Source organism: Castor canadensis, chromosome 5, assembly GCF_047511655.1.
Source record: "Castor canadensis chromosome 5, mCasCan1.hap1v2, whole genome shotgun sequence".
Lineage (NCBI taxonomy): Eukaryota > Metazoa > Chordata > Mammalia > Rodentia > Castoridae > Castor > Castor canadensis.
The window spans coordinates 111,682,830-111,704,384 of record NC_133390.1 but is presented as its reverse complement, the minus strand read 5'-3'; the positions used below and the strand labels follow the sequence as shown (position 1 = coordinate 111,704,384).

Genomic DNA, 21,555 nt, shown 5'->3' with positions numbered 1-21,555 from the left:
TCATGCTAATGATAACCCTTTTGTCAAGAATGACAGCATGTTGTTATTTTACTTTCAAAATGAGAAGATAATATAACAGCAAGTTTATCAGAACTCAACCAAATTATATTTCATAAAAACTTAACTTTTGCTTTGGGAACATAATTACAGTATTTCATATCTTCTCAAGTTTCACAAACGTGTCTTAAGTAATTAGCCTATACAGACACTAAGAATTTAAAAGGTTAGCACTTTACTTCTGTTGAGATTACAGAAAGTTACTTATAATAACAGTGAAAATTTGTGCGCGGTATCCTTATTTAACGTAGATTGTTCAGAGATTCAGGTTATGCTAGTTAAAGTCTGGAGAGCATTCTAGGGGACCTACTACTTTATAATTTTATTGTTTTATCACCTAGATCAAAATGAATATCATGTTTTTCTTTGCTGAACTTCTAGAAAACCTCTAAAATGTATTGCTTCATTTATTTCAGCTTTTCCTCCCTTGATTGCTGTGATAAATGTTATTTATTCTGTTTCCACAATGTGAAGTTTGAACTATTTCTATTTTGTGCATCAAGCTGCAGATATACTCCACTAATCAAGAATTGTATTTAGAATAAGGATAGGGCATTTTTCCAGGAGCAGAGGTTGAGAAGGAAAATGCCTTGGAGTAAGCAATATAGTATTCAAATTGACCAGGAAGAACCAGGATGGGTGGGATTATAAAACAAATACCCATGTGCTTTGAATTAGTTCAAGTCTCTTAACCTGGATGGATTATTTTCCTGGGAGCAGATAGTGTCTTGGGGTAGGATCACAGAGCCACTCGTTGGTTATCCTTGGAGAACTGGTACAGGGAGGATAATGCACGAATGCTGTTCCATGTATAAAATGTCCATAAATTACAACCAGCGAGCTTAATTTCAATTCCAGAGAAGATTTTAGAGTACCATTATTAAAGGATGACTTATAAAGTACATTAGTGAAAATGATGACCCATAGACCTATTTTACATTCATCTTAAAGCAGTGTGTAGACCTCAAAAATCTCATTTTTTATAGAGTTAGTAGATCTAGGAACTGTATTAGGCAAGAATGTATGGACTTTATGAATAAATTTGATAAAGTTCGTCATAATATTACTGAAGAAAGTGTGAATAACTTTAGGCTCTTTACAAAGGTAACTTGGTACTTTCAAAATCAGATGTATTTGAAATGTACTGAGTAATGGATCACTATCAATCAAAGTGATATGATATGGTATGAAGTTCTAGCCTCAACTTTGGCATGCTCAACATTTTTTAAATCCAAGAGTTAGATGAATAAAATGATTTTGATAAAGCTTAGTTTTCTGGATACCAAAATCAGTATCTAAAGCCTGAGTCTGAGATATTTATACATCTCTGTGTATTTATACATCTCTGTGTAGCATAATATATATGTTATGATATGATATATACAAGTATTTGAGTCTAAGATGACAAAAGATACATATTTACATTTATACTTCTGTACTTAGATCTGAAAAACCAAATGCTTACATATTAAGATGGGAAGTATTAGCTATACGTAGTGAGTTACTAAAAGGGGGAAAGAAAAAATAGTGAAAGAAGATTGGACCTGGATCCCAAAGAGTGAGTAGGGAAGCCAGATCTCAAGAGTAACTGAAGTAAGGACCTGGGAAGGTCATCAGGTATAGGACAGTGACTAGTTCCATTTTTTTTTTTCTTTCTGCCTCTTTCTAGAACCACAGTGTCTTTGTCTCCACTTTTCTCTGTGTTTGTTCACCCTTCTCTTCATTCCAGTAATGTGACTGACTGTGTATCTTGCACATGACCTTTCCCCCTATGGTTGCTGCAAAGGTAACCTAAATGTGTGACTCTTCAACACTTATAGGCCTAGTTGACTTTTCCCAGTGTATAGCTTGGTTTTTCTTGGTCCGTTGTTTAATTCTTGGTCCATCAGTCAGCCATGGTGAAGATGAATGGGTCAGCAACATCACCAAACAGAACAACCAGGGCTGTGGAAAGTGGATTCCCAGTAGGAAGGAAATGATTGGTATATTCAATAAAGAACTTATGTTTTCACTGTTAAGTTTTTTTTTAATGGGCATTAACATAAAAGCCAGTTACAGTGTATAATAGCGACCAGTGTATTCAAAGATTGTATTAGAATATATTACTAATGACATGTTAGAATAAGAGAAGCTTGAGATCTGTCTCTCTGTTTTTTAATACTAAACACACTGAACTATTCATTTCTGGACATACTTTGAAACATGTGGAACACTGGAACAAGGTCAGCAAAAATTATCTGGAATTGGAAAGAAATTCAAAACCATGGTAAACAACTGAAGGAATTAGAAGTGTTGATCTGGGGAAGAGAAAACATGAAGTATTCCTGATAGTTGTCTTTAAATACCAGAAAGATCTTTGTGTGAACGCGACCTGGCTTCACATGGTTACTAGTAGAACTAGGACTTGTGGGTGCTCTAGGGAGACAGTTTGAGAAAAGATTTCCTGAGAGACAAAACTGGCAGAAGGTGGAGCCGGCTGCTTTGAAAAGTAGTTTCCATTCCTTTGGTATGTTAAAATATGAGCTGAAGAACATAGCTAGGTTGGTGTGGACTCAATGAACCCATCTAGAACTAGGTAGTATTTGTGATTTCTTTCAAACTTGATATTTTGTTAGTCCATAAATTTGGTATCTGTGGCAATTAGAGGTTTGATACAGTCATTACATACTGTATTATGCCTTTAAGTTAGAAATTATTGTTATGTACATTTAAATGATACAAATTTTACTTTACTTGTGTGATGGCATTGCTAGGAAGATATGGTAGTATCACTCTTAGTTACTGGAGAAGTTTCTATAGTATCAGGGGAGCATGCACTAAGAACAAATGCTTCTTAGCTAGGCATAGTGGAGCATGCCTGTAATCCCATCACTTGGGAGGCAGACGCAGAGGACTGTGGGTTCAAGGCCAGCCAGGGCTATGTAGAAGGACTCTCTCTTAAAAAAAAAAAGTGAAAAAGAGTAAGTACTTCTTAACTAATCCAAGAGTTGATTTCATTTTGGAGTACTGGAGCAAATATTGCATGAAACTGTCTCCTATTCTTTGTGAAAAACAAAAGAAGCAGAGGCTGCTTGAGGCTATTTATACTTGAGACAGAAAAAAAAAAAACAAACTTATGTATTGACTTTACTGAAAGTCTGTTTTTCACTGCCCCTCTGCTGGCTAGAGCCACAGGCACACTTCATCTGTAGGAAGTAAGAGGATTTAGGTGACATAGACATGGTAGATAAATATAATATAAATGATTAAAGGCATAGGCACTGGTTTTCAAATAGACTTGGGTTTTAATCTCAACTTTTGCCACATATCAGCTGGATACTTAACTTTAGTGGTCTCATTTTAATCTATAAAATGGGTATAACTGTACTTACTAAGGGTAAAGAACTGATCTAGGGAGAAAAGATGAAGTTCAAAATGTTTTTTCTATTTGTAGGCTTGTGATAGAATCTTAAATGCTGTAAAAATCATATAATGTTGAAACTGAGTAAGAACTTCATTTGGTTCAGAGCCATAATTTTATAAATGAGAAAAATATCTGAAAAAGCCAAAAAGCATCTCTAGGATCATAGAGTAGTTGGTAGTGAAGGACCAGTGATTTCTTCCAGTTTTATGGAAAACTCATCTTAATACAAGAATTGTAAAGATGTTTTTACCATTTTTAGTTTTATTTTGTGGAAAATATTTCAAGAGTAAATCTTGCTTAGAGATACCACGGAGAAATACTTGCTCTGAGAGATCCTTTTCTAGAGTTCCAAGATTTTGTATCAAAGTCAGTATGGTATTTTTAAAAATTTTATCCAGATGTAGGCAGTGTCATAGTGATTACTCCATGGAATACTATACTGTGTCTTTACTTCATTTGACCAGCATGGTTGTAGCAACATCTTTAGTTGAACTTTGTCGGAATAAAGAATATCATTTCAGTAAATATATGTTCTGTTTCCTAGATGTCTCCTGAAGAAAAAGTTTGTAAGTACTGTGGAGTCAGCTACCTAATTCTTCATGAATTTAAGGCTATGGAAGAAAAACTGAAAGCAATGGAAAAAGAGGTGAAATTTTATCAAGGAAGTGTAAAACGTGAAAAAGGACTTCAAGAAAAACTTCAGTCTCTTAGTCAAGAGTTCGAACAGTGTAAAATTGACAGTGAATCCAAATCAGAAAGGTTGGAGTATGCTTTTCTGTCTTTTATTTAGCTTGAAAGAAAATTAAAAGGAATATTTTGAATGTTTGTCTAGAATTTCCCTATATCAAGCATTATTTATACTTTGATACATTTTTAGTTTAATGCATTCATCTGTTAATTATATTAGGTTACAAAGTATAATTACTAATATACTCTATAGCTTTCTTTTGAGGTTTGTATTTACTATCCAAATAATTAGAAACCAATTAATGCAGTAACTATAAATAGAAATGGATCAAATTATTTTCATTGTGTGTAGGGGTGTGTGTGTGTGTGTATCTTTTTATCAGGAAGATTTATATATCAAAACTCAGATGGATTTTGGTAGTTTTTGATACCTAACATTTGTTTTTAAATACCTTTGAATTTTTGATTTATAGAATAAGGTTTGCATATTTTGGGAAGGATACCAGGACATTAAAATTAGAATGATCCTTAATCATTGAAATTATAATGAAAAATTTAAAATGGATTTCTAATACCATAGAATCTAATCAGCAAAAGATATTTTAATGAGCTTATGTGGAAACCTCTACATAAGGGCTTTTTTCTGATGTTTTATGAGTTTTCCTTTCTCCTATGAATGAAAATTTCTCTATTGTAAGTTTCAATAGTTGATGTTAGTAGTAAACCTTGAGCTAATAAATTTAGTGGGTATCACATCCATGTAAAAGTATGTTCTACCACTTGAGCCACTCCACCAGCCAGGACTAAGAACTTTTATAAAATTTTGCTATAAAGTTTTATATAAAAGTATGTAACTGCCTGGTCAGTTGAATCAGATATTTCTTAGTCTTTTGACAAGAAAACTTTGTTATAGTTTCATCAACTTCAAATCTGAATAATAAGCTGGGCACCACCATAACCACTTTTAATACTTGGTATATATCTTTCTACAACTTTCATTGTGGCCTTTCCTTTATTGTAAATAGTATATCTAATATATGTACTATGGATATATATAATATTTCTTTCATATATGTAGTTCTATATTTTAATAGACTAGCTTTTAAGATAAACAGTATATTAAATGTATTGTTCTGTGACATTTGTCACTTACCTATATGTACTGGAAATGGTTCATATTAATGAATTTAGATCTACCTTGCTCTTAATGGCAGCAAAGCTTTCCTTATAATAAGTACAATATAATTTACCATTGCTCTTTTCAGCATTTCTAATTTTTATTATTACATATAGTATTTTTATTTGTATTTGTTTGGACATGTGCTTTTTTATAAGGTAATTCCATATGCTTTTCAGAAGTGAAATTGCTGAAAGAAAGCAAATGCTTAAAGTTGCAACAAGTATTATACCAAATTGTCTTTGAGATGATAGCACTAATTTATATTTGACCAATGGTTTATGAAGTGGCCAGTTTTCTACATCTTGCTAAGATTGGTATCTTCTTAAGTTTTCTCAATCGCTTCAGTGAAAAAATTTCATGTGTATTTCTCTTTTGCTAATGAAGCTGTACATTTTTCATGAGATATTTAAATTTCTTTCTCTATTGATTACCTGTTCCACAAGTTACCAAATTTTCTGTTGGGTTATTTGCTTACTTGGGGTTTTATTTTTTTATTTTCTTTTGGGTTAATGATTTATTTTACTTATGGAAATTTTTAATGTAATATTGGCTTTATAGTTTATATATATTAATTTTCTCATGGTTGCTTGTCTTTTTTCCTTGTTTATTATGTTTTTTGCTATACCCTTATGCCAAAATCTGGTTGCATAGGGTTCGGTGTTTTTTCATTGCACACAGCAGAAATTTACTCTAACCTACACGTGAAAGGAATTTATTGGAAGAGCATGAGAAGAAAGAAAAAATTAAAAGTACCTTGACTTTGGAAAGGACAAGAAACAGAGCTTATGTAGGGATCTGGGAAGTCTCTTTGGAGTGACTTAGCACAACTTTTTCTTCCTTACATCATTCTCTTCATGACTGAAATCTCACAAGACAGTCTTATTGGCTTCTTTTGAGTTACATGATCACCTGAATCCCTACCTCTATAGCCTTAGAAAAGGGCCTCGAATGACAGTTATATGAAGACTTCATAAAATGAAGGAAAAAAAATCACTGAAGAGAAATTAGATTGTTGTTACCAGAACAGGGAATAGATTTAGACAAGTAAAAACATCAATGTATGTTTAAAAGGTACAGTATTATGTTAGAGTTAGCTTTTTAGTATATTTAGAATTTGTGTATATAATGTAAGATAGATTTCTTTGTTGTTGCTTTCCAAATGTCTGGTTTATTATCTGTCCCACTGTTTTTCATTAAATACTTCATTTTTTCTCCCCAGCTTTGAAATACTGCCTATTTCTAGTTTCTTTTTGGATCCTCTGTTTGGTGCTGTTGGATTGCTATCTGTGAATGGGTCTCCACCACACTTTTGACTATTTTATATTTTAGCTTTATCATATGCTCTCATATTTTGCTAGGCAAGGCTTTGTTTTGTTTTTATAGTACTATTTGTCTTCTGGATGAATTCTAGAATCAGTTTATCAGATTTCATTCCATGTTATGATTTAAATTGGAATTATATTTACTTTGTAGAACAATTCGATATCTTGAGAATTAGCTATTTTATTATCTTAAATCTTCTTATTCTGGAACATGGTATCTCCCCTTGCCCCATATTCAAATGTTCTTTAAACCTCTAATAAAATTCTGTAAGCTTCTTGTACATTCTGTATTTATTAATCCCTAGACATGTGATTCTTGTTGCTATTGGAAATGGAATGTTTCTCTTCGTTACATTTTCTAATTTTTCTGAATGTTACTGATTTTATATATTGATTTTATACCTAGGCCCCTTACTGAATTAATTTATTAGTTGCATACTTTTTATGTATACATGTATATTTTCCTAATAAGCATACAAAAAGCCACAGTCACATCATATGTAAATAACTCTTTTTATTTCCAATAGCTATACTGCCCCACCTTTTCTTATTTTAGTGATCTAGATTGTCTTCATTTCTCATGTAATGTGCATTTGTGTAGTGTGCTTCTTTGTTAAACAGGATGTTTGCTGTAGGTTTCTTAAGGATGCCTTTTACCAATTTAAGAAATTCTCCTTTTATTATTTTTAAAGGTTTATTTTTAATTAAATGGTTATTGTATTTTAATAAATGCTTTTCCATCTTCTATTAAGATGATATGATTTTTCTCCTTTAGTCTGCTAATGTAGTAAATAATAGTAATAGGTTTCTAGTATGAAGTTATACTCACATTTTGGTATAAGACCATTTTGATCATGGTATATATTTTAGGATTTCCTAAATTTTATGTATGTGTTTACCTTTTTTATGATTTTTGTCACAGCTGTAAGTACTCTGTACTATTTTTCTATAAATGCACCCTTAATTATAGGTATTTCTGTGAATATAGTCATTAGAAAAAATTATCACTTGCCATAAATTGAAGGTTGAAAATAAATATGCAGTTATTAAAATAAGCATGTTTTGTCTCAGTAACGCTAAAGTAAACACCCATGTTACTAGGGACCTGTGAAGCCACTTATGAAGAACATTGTTCTAATACAATGCTGGATTCATTTGCTAGTATTGTGCATAAATTTTTGCATTTGTGTTCACAGGTGAACTTGGTCTGTAGTTTTTTATGGAATAAACACTGGCTTATCTTTTAAAAAAAGTTAAGAGGCCATCCATCTTTTGTGTGTACCCGACATTTTCAGTAACACATAAGTTCTGTTCCTTGCAGCTTTGGATCTCCTTCATAGAAAATGTTTTGTGTCTTTTTTTGGGGTGGTAGAACTTTGATGATACATTTTATTTTCTCTCATTATTGTTTTACTTATGGATTTTTACCCCTGTGTCAATTTTAGAAAGTAATATTTTCCTAGACAATCAAGAATATCATTTGACATTTAAAATTTTATGGTATTTTGTAATATGTAGTGTCTTCTTATTTAAAAGTTCATCCCCTCTATTTGTTATGGCTCTCTCTTTTCCTTGGTTTATTTGGGTTCATTTGAAAATGAGCCAAGGGAGGAAACTGGGTGTAGTGGTGCACACCTGTAATCCTAGCACTTGGGAGGTAGCTGAGGTAGGAGAACTATGAGTTTAAGGGCAAACTGGGTTTATATAATAACCCAGTTTACTGCCTCCAAAAAAAAAAAAAAAAGGCAAGAGAGGGAGAGAAAGAGAGAACTTTTTTCCCAACCAAAGTAACAGATTGTTTATTTTATTGGCCTTTTCAGAGAACCAGCTTTGATTTTGTTAATCAAATCTGTTTCTTTTATGTTTGTTTTCTGTTTCATTAATTTATGCTCTTATTTTTAGTTGTTTATTTCTTAAATTCTCTCTTCTCTTTAGTTTTTAGTTCTCTTGCTAGTTGCTTGAGTTGAAGTCTGGATGAGTTTGTTTTCACTCTTTTTTAAAAAAGTAAATAATTTGGACTGGGGGAGTGGCTCAAGTAGTAGAACACCAGCCTAGCAAGCTCAAGGCCCTGAGTTCAAACCCCAGTACTACTAAATTAAAAAAAAAAAGGTAAAATAAAAATAAATACATGTAAAGCTATCAAATTTCCCTGTGGTGACAAGTTTGTTGTTTTGGCTACAGCAAGCCTTTTGATAATATTTTATTTTCATTTATTTCTAAATAAGATGAAAGGTAAGTGTTTCTTAAGAAACACTTAGTTTTAAAATTTCTAAATGGACAGATTTTTTTGGGTAACCTTTTATTTATATCTACTTTCATTCTAGTTTGAACAGAGAGTATAACCCATTTGGGAGAACTTAAGAGTTTAGCAGTAAGTTTCTTAGAAATACCCATATATAGTTGAAAAGGTTACATATTCATTGTTTTGTGGGTATAACTTTTCAGTAGATCCATTAAGTTATACTAGTTAATTATGCTATTCAGATTATATCGATCTTAAGTTTTGTCTTGTTCATTGGACATAATAGTAACCTCATTGTTGTTTTAATTCCATAAAATTCCCTAATTACATATGATAGTCAGGGTCTTTTCTTTTTTTTTTCTCATGTTTTTCATATTTTATTTATTTTTTTTCTTCTTTTATTATTCATATGTGCATACAAGGCTTGGTTCATTTGTTCCCCCTGCCCCCACCCCCTCCCTTACCACCCACTCCGCCCTCTCCCTCTCCCCCCCACGCCCTCAATAACAGGGTCTTTTCATATGCTAGCCTTCTATATATCTTCTTTGGTGAAGTGTTTGTTTAGGTATTTTGACTTTTTAAATCAGTTGTTTTCTTATTGTTCAGTTTTAATAGTTCTTTGTATATTTTGAATAATAGTCTTTTATCACATGTGTCTTTTGCAGGTATTTTCTTCTAGTCTATGGCTTGTTTTCTCATTCTCTTGAAAATGTCTTTTACTTTTATTTATTCAGCAAATGTTTATTGAGCTCCTTCAATGTACCAGACAATAGGCTAGACACTGGGGTTACAAGGGGAAAGAATAGACATAGGTTCAACTTTCTTTGAGTGTTCTAATAATGACATAAAGAAGAAAAATAATGAGTAATAGTAAGTGCCATGATAAAAATAAGGACACGTGATAAAATAACTTAAATTGAATGATAAAGGGAGGTGTCTCAGTTTGGTGTGTTGTACTGAGTTAAAATAGACTGGGCTGCTTCAAAAGGAAGAAACATTGACTTCTCACACTTCCGAAGAGGTCCAAGATCAAGGTACCAACCTATGTCTGCTGAGGGTTCACTTCCAGGTTTGCAGATCACCATCTTCTCCCATGTCACTACAATGATACCTGTTCTTCTAGAAAAGCTATTTGATGGTGAAGATAGTTAATATGGAACTTAGTTTTATGAGAGAAAATGCAAAACATTTAGGAATTTGTAGTTGTATTAACAATGAAAAAATCAGCTTATAAGAGTTCATTGAAACATGAAGTCAATTCTTAGGTATATACAGGTTAATTATAAACTTAATTTAATATAACCATACTGTGAACACTAACATATATCTTCTGATTAAGATTGGAGAAGGGGGAAACCCCTCTAATATTTTTTCTTCTTCCTTATATGGTAAACACATTAATAAAATTTCTGAGTGTTTCATTTATTATAAAAAAATAAATAAATAAATAAAGAAGTCCAACTTATTAAATGTATTGGCGTGATCTTATAATACTCATTCACAGCAGGCCAGAATGGCATACCTAGTAAATGATACCATTCATAATCACCATGGAGTGGCACTGATCACAGCTGGCGTTTACTTAGGGAACTGAAGAGCCATAGTGTCAGGTTATTGATCAGAAATGTTTCTATTAAGGGCTTAATTAACTTTCAAAATTTAACTTCTAATTTGAGGACAAATGCATATTCATACTCATTTTTAAGAAAGAGAGCCTTTGTACCCATTACTCAGTTTCGCCAGTGGTAGTAACTTGTAAAACTATAGTTTTCTTTTTTCAAATTCTAATCATCTGATGGTTGGCTCTTTTGTTATTGTCCTACAGGTCCCTGAAGTTTTTAGGTTAATTTTTTTTCCCATTTCCTTTTTTGCTTATATTGGGGAAATTCTGTTGATTTATTTAAAAGTGCACTGATTTTGTTCTCTGTCATTCCACCCTTCCATTTCATCCAGTGAGTTTATTTCAGCTACTGTATTATTTATTTATTTATTTTTGGTGGGTCTGGGGTTTGCAGGCTTGCTAGGCAGGTGCTCTACTGCTTAAGGCACGCCCTCGGCCCCTTTTGCTTTATTCTTCAGGTAGGGTCTTGTGTTTTTACCTCAGGCCAGCCTCATATCCTGATCTTCCTACCCATGGCCTCCTGTGTAACTGGGATCACAGGCATGCACCAGCATGTCCATGTCTTCTTGGTTGAGATGGGGTCTTGATAACTTTCTGTTCAGGTTGACCTCAAACCATGAGCCTCCTGATCACTTCCCAAGTAGCAGGGAATACAGGCGTGAGCCACTGCTGTGCCCAGCTGTATTTTTAGTTTTATACCTTCTGTTTGATTCTTTTCTGTAATTTCTATTTCTTTGTTAAGGTTTTTCTCATTTTTTTCCCTTTTTTTATTTATTCATATGTGTATACATTGTTTAGGCCATTTCTCCCCCTGCCCCCCGCCCTTCTCCCCCTACACCCCACTCCACTTGCTTCCAGGCAGATGCCGTTCTGCCCTTCTCTTCTCCAGTTTTGTTGAAGAGACAGTATAAGCTAACAAAAATGCTATATCTTTCTTATTAGCTCTTGAGATAAAGATAGCTATACAGAGAGATTCCTAGCATTGTTTCCATGCCACATGTGTATTACAACCTGAATTGGTTCATCTCTATCAGACCTCTTTGCTACTTCCCAGTCACTTTCCAATAGTGGCCTCTGCCAGTTTAAGATTACTGTATTTGTTCATTTACACTAGGCACATCAGCCACATTCAAGTTTTAAGTTTCCTTCCCTTTCCCTATTCCTCCCATACACATTGTCCCCTTAGTGTGTGACCCATGTCCAATAATATTACTGCAATTGTATAATCCACATATGAGGGAGAACATATGATTTTTGGCCTTCTGAGCCTGGCTAACTTTGCTTAAGAGACAAAACTTCATTCTATTTTGTGGCTGAGTAAAATACCACATTTTCTTAATCCATTCGTCAGTGGTGGGGCATCTTGGCTGCTTCCATAACTTGGCTGTTGTGAATAGTGCCGCAATAAACATGGTGTGCAGGTGCCTCTGGAGTAACCTGAATCACATTCCTTTGTGTATATCCCTATGAGTGGGATTGCTGGATCATATGGCAGATCTATGTTTAGTTTTGTAAGAAGCCTCCATACTCCTTTCCAAAACATTCCCATCAACAGTGTATGAAGGATCCTTTTTCCCTGCAGCTTTGCCAACATTTGTTTTTGGTGGTGTTTTTGATGATAGCTATTCTAACAGGGGTGAGGTGAAATCAGTGTGGTTTTATTTTGCATTTCTTTTATGGCCAGGGATGGTAAGCATTTTTTCATGTGTTTTTTGGCCATTTGGATTTCTTCCTTTGAAAAAGTTGTGTTTAGTTCAGGGGCCCACTTCTTTATTGGTTCATTGATTTTTGGAGAGTTTAGTTTTTTAAGCTCCTTATATATTCTGGTTATCAGTCCTTTGTCTGATGTATAGCCAGCAAATATTTTCTCCCACTCTGTGGGTGGGCTCTTCAGTTTAGAGACCATTTCTTTTGTTGTGCAGAAGCTTTTTAATTTCATGGAGTCCCATTTGTCCACCCTTTCTCTTAGTTGCCGGGCTGCTGGAGTTCTACTGAGGAAGTCCCTTGCCTATACCTATTACTTCCAGAGCATTCCCTGCTCTTTCCTGTACTAACTTTAGTGTTTCAGATCTGATATTAATGTTCTTAATCCACTTTGAGTTGATACTAGTACATGGTGATAGGCATGGATCTAGTTTCAGTTTTCTGCAGGCAGATAGCCACTTTTCCCAGCAACATTTCTTGAGGAGGCTGTCTATTCTCCATCATATGTCTTTGGCGCCTTTGTCAAAAATGAGGTGGGTGTAGTTGTGTGGATTCATGTCTGGGTCCTCTATTCTGTTCCACTGGTCTTCATGTCTGTTTTTGTGCCAGTACCATGCTGTTTTTATTGCTATTGCTTTGTAATATAGTTTGAAGTCAGGTATCGTGATACCTCCAGCATTGTTCTTTTTACTGAGTATTGCCTTGGCTATTCATGGTCTTTTGTGTTTCCAAATGAACTTTAGGGTAGATTTTTCAATCTCTATGATGAATGTCATTGGAATTTTGATGGGAATTGCATTGAACGTGTAGATTGCTTTTGGTAGTATAGACATTTTTACTATGCTGATTCTACCAATCCATGAGCACAGGAGATCTTTCCACCTTCTGTAGTCTTCCTCAGTCTCTTTCTTTAGAGGTTTGTAGTTCTCCTTGTAGAGGTCATTCACATCCTTTGTTAAGTTTACTCCTAGGTATTTGATTTTTTTTTTTTGAGGCTATTATAAATGGAATTGTTTTCCTATATTCTTTCTCAGTTTGTTCATTGTTGGTGTATAAAAAGGCTACTGATTTTTATAAGTTGATTTTGTATCCTGCTGCAATGCTGAAGCTATTTATGGTATCTAGGAGTTTTTTTGGTCTTTGAAGTATAGGATCATGTAGTATGCAAATAGGGATACTTTGACAGTTTCTTTACCTGTTTATATTCCTTTTCTTACTTTTTCTTATTGATCTGACTAGGAATTCCAGGAGTGGGGAGAGTGGGCACCCTTGTCTCATTCCTGATTTTAGGGGAAATGGTTTCAGTTTTTCCCCATTAAGTATGATGTTGGCTACAGGTTTGTCATATATAGCCTTTGTAATGTTGATGTACATTCCTTCTATTCCTAGTTTTCTTAAAGCTTTTATCATGAAGTGGTGTTGGTGTTGGATCTTATCAAAGGCTTTTTCTGCATTTATTGAGATGATCAAGTGGTTTTTGTCTTTGCTTCTATTAATGTGCTGTATTACATTGATAGATTTGCGTATGTTGAACCACCCCTGCATCCCTGGGATGAAGCTAACTTGGTCATGGTGAATGGTCTTTCTGATATGTTGTTGGATTTGGTTTGCCATAATTTATTGAGGATTTTTCATCGATGTTCATTAAGGGTATTGGCCTATAGTTCTCCTTTTTGAAGGTGTCTTTGTCTGGTTTTGGGATGAGTGTAATACTGGCTTCATAGAATGAGTTAGTCAGTGTTCCTTCCCTCTCTGTTTTATGGAAAAGTTTAAGGAGAGTTGGTATTAGTTCTTCTTTAAAGGTCTGATAGAATTCAGCAGAGAATCAGTCATGTCCTGGAGTTTTGTTTTGTTTTTTGGGAGCCTCTTTATTGCTGCTTCAATTTCATTTCATGTTATAGATCTGTTTAGGTGGTTAATATCCTCTTGGTTCAATTTTGGATGGTCATAGATATCTAGAAATGTGTCCATTTCTTCAAGATTTTCCAATTTATTGGAATATAGGTTCTCAAAGTAGTCTCTGATGATTCCCTGGATTTCTTTGTGTTTGTTGTTATCTCCCCTTTTGTGTTTCTGATTTTCCTGATTTGTGTCTTTTCCCTCCACATTTTAGTCAGATTTGCCAGGGGTTTATCAATCTTGTTTATTTTTTCAAAGAACCAGCTTTTTATTTTGTTGATTCTTTGTATGGGTTTTGGTCTGTATTTTATTAATTTCTTCCATTATTTTTATTATTTCTCTCTTTCTGTTTCATTTGGGTTTTGTTTATTCTTTCTTTTTCTAGGAGTTTGAGATGAGGCATTAGGTCATTTATTTGAGATCTTTCTGTCCTTTAATATATGCACTAATGCCTTTAAACATTCCTCTTAGGACTGCCTTTACTGTGTCCCATATGTCCTGTTAGGTTGTGTTTTCATTTTCATTAACTTCCAGAAATCTTTTAATTTCCTCTCTTATTTCATCTATGACCCACTGATCCTTGGGCAATGTGTGATTCAGCTTCCAGTTATTTGTGTATTTTCTGCTACTGTTTTTGTTGTTGAGTTCTAGTTTTAATGCATTGTGATCAGACAGAATGCAGGGAATTATTTCTGTTTTCTGTTATTTGCTGAGACTTGCTTTGTACCCTAAGATATGATCAATTTTTGAGAAAGTTCCATGGGCTGCTGAGAAGAATGTATATTGTGCTGATGTTGGATGAAATACTCTGTAGTCATCAGTTAAATCCATTTGATCTGTGGTGTGATTTAGTTCTAGAATTTCTTTATTGATTTTTTGTTTGGATGACCTATCTATTGGTGATAGGAGAGTATTAAAGTCTCCCACTACCACTGTGTTGGAGTCTGTATGTGCTTTTAAGTCCTTTAGAGTATGTTTGATGAAATTGGGTGCGCTGACATTGGGTGCATATAGGTTGATAATTGCTATTCCCTTTTGGTGTATTTCCCCTTTTATTAGTATGAAGTGTCCTTCTTTATCTCATTTGATCAATGTAAGTTTGAAAATCTACTTTGTCTGATATAACTACTGCTACTTCTGCCTATTTTTGGGGGCCATTGGCTTAAGTCTTCCTCTAGCCCTTCATCCTAAGCCAGTGTTTGTTTCTGTGAATAAGATGGGCCACCTGTAAACAACAGAGTGTTGGTTCTTCCTTTTTAATCCAGCTTGCCAAACGGTGTCTTTTGATGTCGGAGTTAAGTCCGTTGACATTTAGTGTTAATATTGATAGGTATATGGTGATTCCTGCCATTTAGTTGTTTTTTTTTGTTTAAGGGATTTTAAACAACTGCTGTTTTTATTGTACGCAGCTGAGTCAATGTTACTCTCTACTTTCTTGTCTTTTCTTCTCCTGTGGTTTGATACTACCCATTCTTTTGTGGTTTTGTTTGCTTTTATTTTCTATGTGTACAATTCCTTAGAGAATCTTTTGTAGTGGTGGCTTTGTGGTCATATATTGTTTTAGTTTCTGCTTATCATGGAAGACTTTTATTGCTCCATCTGTTTTGAATGATGGTTTTGCTGGGTAGAGTATCCTAGGGTTGAAGTTATTTTCACTCAGTGCCTGAAATACCTCAGCCCAAGCCCTAGTTGCTTTTAAGGTTGAGAAATCTGCTGTGATTTTGATGGGTTTACCTTTATATGTTATTTTTTTCTCTCTTATAGAGTTCAGTATTCTTTCTCTATTCTCTGTGCTTGTTGTTTTAATGATAATATGCCATGGGGAGATTCTATTTTGGTCAAGTCTGTTTAGTGTCCTAGAGACTTCCTGAGCCTAAATGAGCAGAACTTTCTCTAGATTTGGGAAATTTTCTATTATCATTTTTTGACTATATTACAAATCCCTTTTGCTTGGACTTCTTCTCCTTCTTCAATAACCATGATTCTCAGATTTGGTCTTTTGATGGAGTCAATGAGTTCTTGCATGTTCCTTTCACAGCTCTTGAGTTGTTTGACTAACATTTCTTCAGTTTTTTCTTTAATTTCTATTTTATCTTTGAGTTCTGAGATTCTGTCTTCCACTTATTCTAGTCTGCTGGAGTGGCCTTCCACTGTGTTTTGTGTTTCTGTTTGATTCTTTTTTCTGAGGTTTTCCATATCTTGGGTCACTTCCTCTTTAGTAGTTTTTATTTTCATCTTTAATTCATTTATCTGTATTTATAGTATTCTCTGTTTCACTTTGGTGTGTATTTAGGGCAGCTCTGAGTTCATTCATTTGTTTCTGTGTCTTCTCACGTTCTTTATTTTTGGTGTCTTAAAATTTTTTGAGTGCATCTTGTACATTTTGGTTTACCACATCTAGTACCTTCTCTATGAAATTCTCAGTGATTTCTTCTTTGAGGGTGTTTTCGTGGGCATCGCTGCGTTCCTTAGTGTCATTTACCATTGTTTTTTTTTTTTGGTCAGGAACTGGGTATCTGTTTTCTTCATTTCCCTCTGAGTCCTGTATTAAATTATTTTTGGGGGAAGAGTAGTTTCCATGCTTTTTTTTTCTTCCCATTGCTCCACTTGGTACTGTGCAACTATGTTCTTGATAGGCTAGTTGATGGTTTTAGTCCCCTGCTCTCTTTCCCTTGATTTAATTTTTGTGGTGTAGCTGTCTTGGTTGTTAGCTAGATTGGTATGCTATTTCTGTCCCTTGTCTGGAGGTTTAATTTAGCAATAACTAATTCACAGGTTCAATGCCTGACCAGTTGTTTATATATTATATAGAAGACCCCTTGGTAGTAATATCTATAAACAGTGGGAGTTGGGGAGTTAATGTTTGTTAGGCTATCTGTAGAAATTTGGGGAATTGTTTAGTGTAGCACTAAAAGGGGAGGTGGGAGCGGAGTGGGCAAGTGGGTGAAGCTCTGTGGGGGCTGTTAGGTTTTGTGGTCCTTGTGTGTGTTTGGGTGTATTTCTGTTGTAATGTAGGGTGCTTATGTCAGAGATTGCAGGGGGTTGGGGTTGTGTAAAGTTGGTATAGTATGTTAGTCAGCAGGTGGTGAGTGTGTAATAGGGAGGGGTAGTCTGGTGACAGGTTAGGGAGAATGGGAGGGGAAGGTGAGGGCAAGGGGAAAGAGTGGGTGAGAAGGGACAGAAAGAATAGTTATAAAGGAGAGCAATGGATTGTAGCACAGGAGAAGGAGGGAGAGTGAAGGGGGTGAGAGTAGGAATGAGAAGATAGTGATGGTAAAGTTGATAGTACAGAAAGAAAAAAATGAAAATAGGAATAAAAATAATGATAGTAAATCCACAATAATATAACAAACAAACAAACAAAAAAAAACAATAAAAAAAAACCCCACCAGGTTCAGAAGCAATGGAATTTCAGTCTTAGTTTATGTTCTGGAGTTATTCCTCCGGCATCCAGTCCTGGTATTGGCATATAAGCAGAAGCTCTGACGTGCTCTCACCAGGAGATTGGCTTGTGAGTAGTGTTCTTCTGTCTACCAGTTGAATTGAAATTATGAGGTGTGGTAGGTTTGCCAGATCGTGCAGGGTGATCAGAGCTAGCTATTGTTTTCCCCAGCTGATAGTGGTGTTATCCTTCAGCTGCAGTGTTTGGTCAGCTCTTCCCCCAGCAAGGTGGGGCAGTTCAGTTTTGAATGCTGCCCTCTGGTTCAGCAGATCATCTCTGATCCACTACCTGCCCTGCTTTGGAGGTGGCTTATCACTGTGTTTGTTTACTGAGAGTTCAGTGCTGGGAGTTTAGTTCTTTGCCTCCCCTCCAGGTTCAGCATGACACCCACCCCTCCACTGTCCATGGTAGAGTACAGTTTACTTTTTTTCAGTTTTGCAGGGCAGTTGGGTTTTGGATGCTGCTCTCTGGCTGAGGAGATGAACTCTGTGATCCACTACCTGCCCTCCTTTGGGGAGTGGCTTATCACCTCCCTGCTCTCAGTCTTTGCTGCCTTGCCTGTGTTTATTTACTGACAGTTCTGGGCTGAGTTTAGTTCCTTACCCTGCCCCCTTTCTCCAGTGCAGGTTCCACCCGCCCCCTCCACTGTCCATGTTTGATTACAGTTTGCTGTTTGCTTTCTAGTTTTGTTGGGGAAGAGGGATCATTTTGCCAGGGGCTGCACTGGTTTATGTTCCCAGGAGTGGTTAGAAGATTTCTGCATGGTGTATGGTGCTTACCTCTTTGTTCAATTGACATGTAGGCAGGTTTGGAGCCAGAGGCAGCGAGAAATGGTGCCACATTTTCTCAGTGCAGTGTGGTGTGGAGAGGCTTTCCATGGGCTAGGGGGTTCAGAATGTCAAACATTCGTTTCTGGTTGATGGTTTATTTCTGCTTGATGGAGGAAGGTGAAAAGAAGGAAAAAAGAAAAAGAAGAAAATCTCCATGGGGGAGGAGGGTTTCCTGGGGCTGGACCTGCCTTGCTGGTTGTGTCGTGGTCACAGCTGTTAGGTGCAATTAAAGGCTGATTTGAGGGTCAGTCTTTTAATTTTTTTCTGCACCTAATGTGATGGCAGTTATTATTTTGGCTAGAAGCAATCAGAATTACCCAAGTATGGCTTCAACATGTCAGGGAGGTTTTTGGAGTCATGGAGCTGAGGCTTTCTGCTTCCATACCCTAGTCACCATCTTGGATCCCCACCTCTTTTTTTCCTTTTGGTTCAAGAGATTTTTTAATTCCCTTTTAAAGTGATGGCTTCTTTGTAATCCTTGTGAGATAATTCTAACCTCTGATTCACCCCAGTATTGGGTCTTTTCTCATTAATGTGATTTCTTGATTCTGGTTTGATGAGTGATTTTTTTCAGTTATGTACTAGTTATTTTGGAGATTATAAGACTCTTAACTTGGCTGTCCTTTGTATTCTCCTGGCACTGAGGGTGGGAGAGGAATGGGAGTGCCTTTTAACCACTTAATCCCCCTTTGCTAGTCCTTCTGGGAGCTGAGGTTCAGCTTCCTACTGGTTCCACTGACGCCTTGGGTGGAGCAGCAGAGTATTCCAACTCACTGGAACGACATGGGCTGGAGGCTCCGCTGAGACCTGCTACACAGGGTGGGAGGATGGAGGTAGACACAGGAGTGCTAACTAGTGCTGCTTCCAGTGCTTCCTTCATTGTCTTCTTCTTGGTAAGTATGGAGGGTTAGTTCCCGGTGGGCCTCACTGACACCAGGAATGCAAGGAAAGTAGAGTGCTTATTACTCCCAACTTGTGCCACCTGGTTCATTCTTGGATTGTGGTGTGCGGATAAAGCTTCAGTTCCCCACTGGCCTGCTGACACTGTCTCAGAGGGGAAGTTGGACGTCACTTGCTTCTGCAGGAGGGGATCAGATTAGCTTAACACCCAGTTCACCAACACTATGCCAGTGGGAAAAATTGGAGTGCATCCCCATGAGGCAGGGATGGGGTGGTATGGAAGGCAACTCCCCACCTTAGTCCTACTATAGGATGGAAAGATACAGTTTTAAAATTGTGTTTAGCTAGAATATGGTAGCCAAGAAGGCTTTCTGTTGATAAGTTACCCTTTTCTTGGTCTGCTAAGGGAATTCGAGCTTTTTTCCCCCTAGCTATTGGTAGTTCTGGGTTGGAGAATTATATAGCACCTTGTCTGGAACATACGAGAAACAATAAGAAAACTTAGAAATTTAATTTGCCTTGGTGTTTCTCAAGTCCTAAGATACCTATATTATCTGCCTTCTTCCTTTCACCCTTTTAGATGCAAACGAGAGGACCTCTAAACATCTGAGCTACTCCATCTTGGTAAAAATCTTGTATTGATTTTTGTGTGTGTGTGTGAAATTAAGTATTGCTTTGAGTAGCTTCGACTATTAAAAAAGTAATTGGCTAAATTCTCACAAATATCATTTAGCTTACAAACGTCAGTAGTTATATAAAGGTATCTCTATGGCTCTTCTTAAATATTTCCTCTTTAATTTCTCTTCTGTCCATGCAAAATTGAGATGGTCACAAGGAGAGGTAAGCCACAGAAGGACAGCCTGCTCACAAGGTATGGGACTTAAAAGTAACGTTGATCACAGCAGGCAATTATCAAATATTCAGTGGGTCAGATAACTGAGTCTAGAGCATTCAGCCCAAGGAACGGGCTAGGCACAAAAAGTCCAGAGCCAGACTTAGTTCACAGTTAGGGACCAAATTAATATTGAAAGTATGTCTGAGTTTGTGGACAGACAGGTCTGGAGAAAATAAGTATGCATGGCTGGGGTAGAGGGCCGTGGGCAAACCACACAGGTTTTGTTAGGCATTTTCTTCTCCTGCCAAACCTACCTTCCACTTAGACCTGTATCAGTTAGGAATTCATTGTGTAATGAGAGTATTGTGGTTTGAGCTCAGGGCTTCACACTTGAGCCAGACCTTCAGTCCTTTTTTGCTTTACTTGTGTTTCAGATAGGATCTAGTATTTTTGCCTGGGGATGGCCTCAGATTGCACCCCTCCTACCTGTGTTCTCACATAGCTGGGATTACAGGCATGAACCACCATACTTGCCTTGTTTGTGGAAGAGGGGTGTTCTTAGTAACTTTTTGCCTGGGCTGACCTTGATCCTCTCTTCTCCTGATTTCTGCCTCCTCAGTTGCTTGGATTATTGGTATGTGCCACTATGCCTGGCTAGGCGTTTGTTTCTTGAAGCAAGAAGGGATGTATACATCTCAGTGATATCACCAGATACCCAAATGTTTTTCCATATCTCACTCTATCTTCTTTAATGAGAAGATATTCAACCTCTTGCTGGTCTCCTCATGGTTTCAAGTTGGGTTTGACACTACCAGACATCATGTCCAATTTCTAGGCAGAAATATGAAGGGGGAAACATCTAGGGTAATGCTTATTAAAAAAAGAAAAACTTCCCCAGAAAGCTTTGGCTTCTATGTCATTGGCCACAGTGCAGAAGAGTCTGGGGCCCTGACTGCCCTTATTGCTTCGTTGCTCTCTGAACAATGCAGGTTCTGTTGTAAGGAAGGAGGAACAGACATTAGCAGGGTCTGCATCACTCAACCATTACAGAACATGCATGCTCATGCTTACCTCAGTTTATTGGGAGGAAGAAAGGTAGTATCTTATGAAATACACTAAGGCCTTCCTATTTCAAAGGTCTTCTATGCACACGTCACCCAGCCTTCTGCTGTTTCTACTTTGGAAAAGTTCATGTTCATGGAAGTAGCTTGAGGGGCACACATATTAAAAATGACTGGGACAGAGCAGGCAGAGTGGCTCAAGTGGTAGAGTGCCTGTCTAGCAAGTATGAATTCCTGAGTTCAAACCCCAGTACCACAAAAAAAAAAAAAAAAAAAAAAAGGACTGGGATAACTAAATTTTGAATAATCAAGAGTTTATACAACAAAGAACTGCTACAAAACCATAGTTGTCATGGGACAGGGCCTACGTCC

General features: G+C 36.2%; 1 protein-coding gene across 6 annotated transcripts in view; it reads left to right on the top strand.

The window, feature by feature from the left end:
- The window catches only part of Lekr1 (leucine, glutamate and lysine rich 1), a 193,518-nt gene that overhangs the window by 8,572 nt on the left and 163,391 nt on the right, over nt 1–21,555 (top strand). For all 6 annotated transcript variants that reach the window (XR_012448063.1, XR_012448062.1, XM_074073918.1 and 3 more), the window contains exon 3: nt 4,005–4,219. Coding sequence is in view for 4 of the 6 variants with exons in the window: in XM_074073918.1 (XP_073930019.1) it covers nt 4,005–4,219 (215 nt within the window). In the remaining 2 variants the exon portion in view is untranslated. The remainder of the gene's footprint in view (nt 1–4,004; nt 4,220–21,555) is intronic.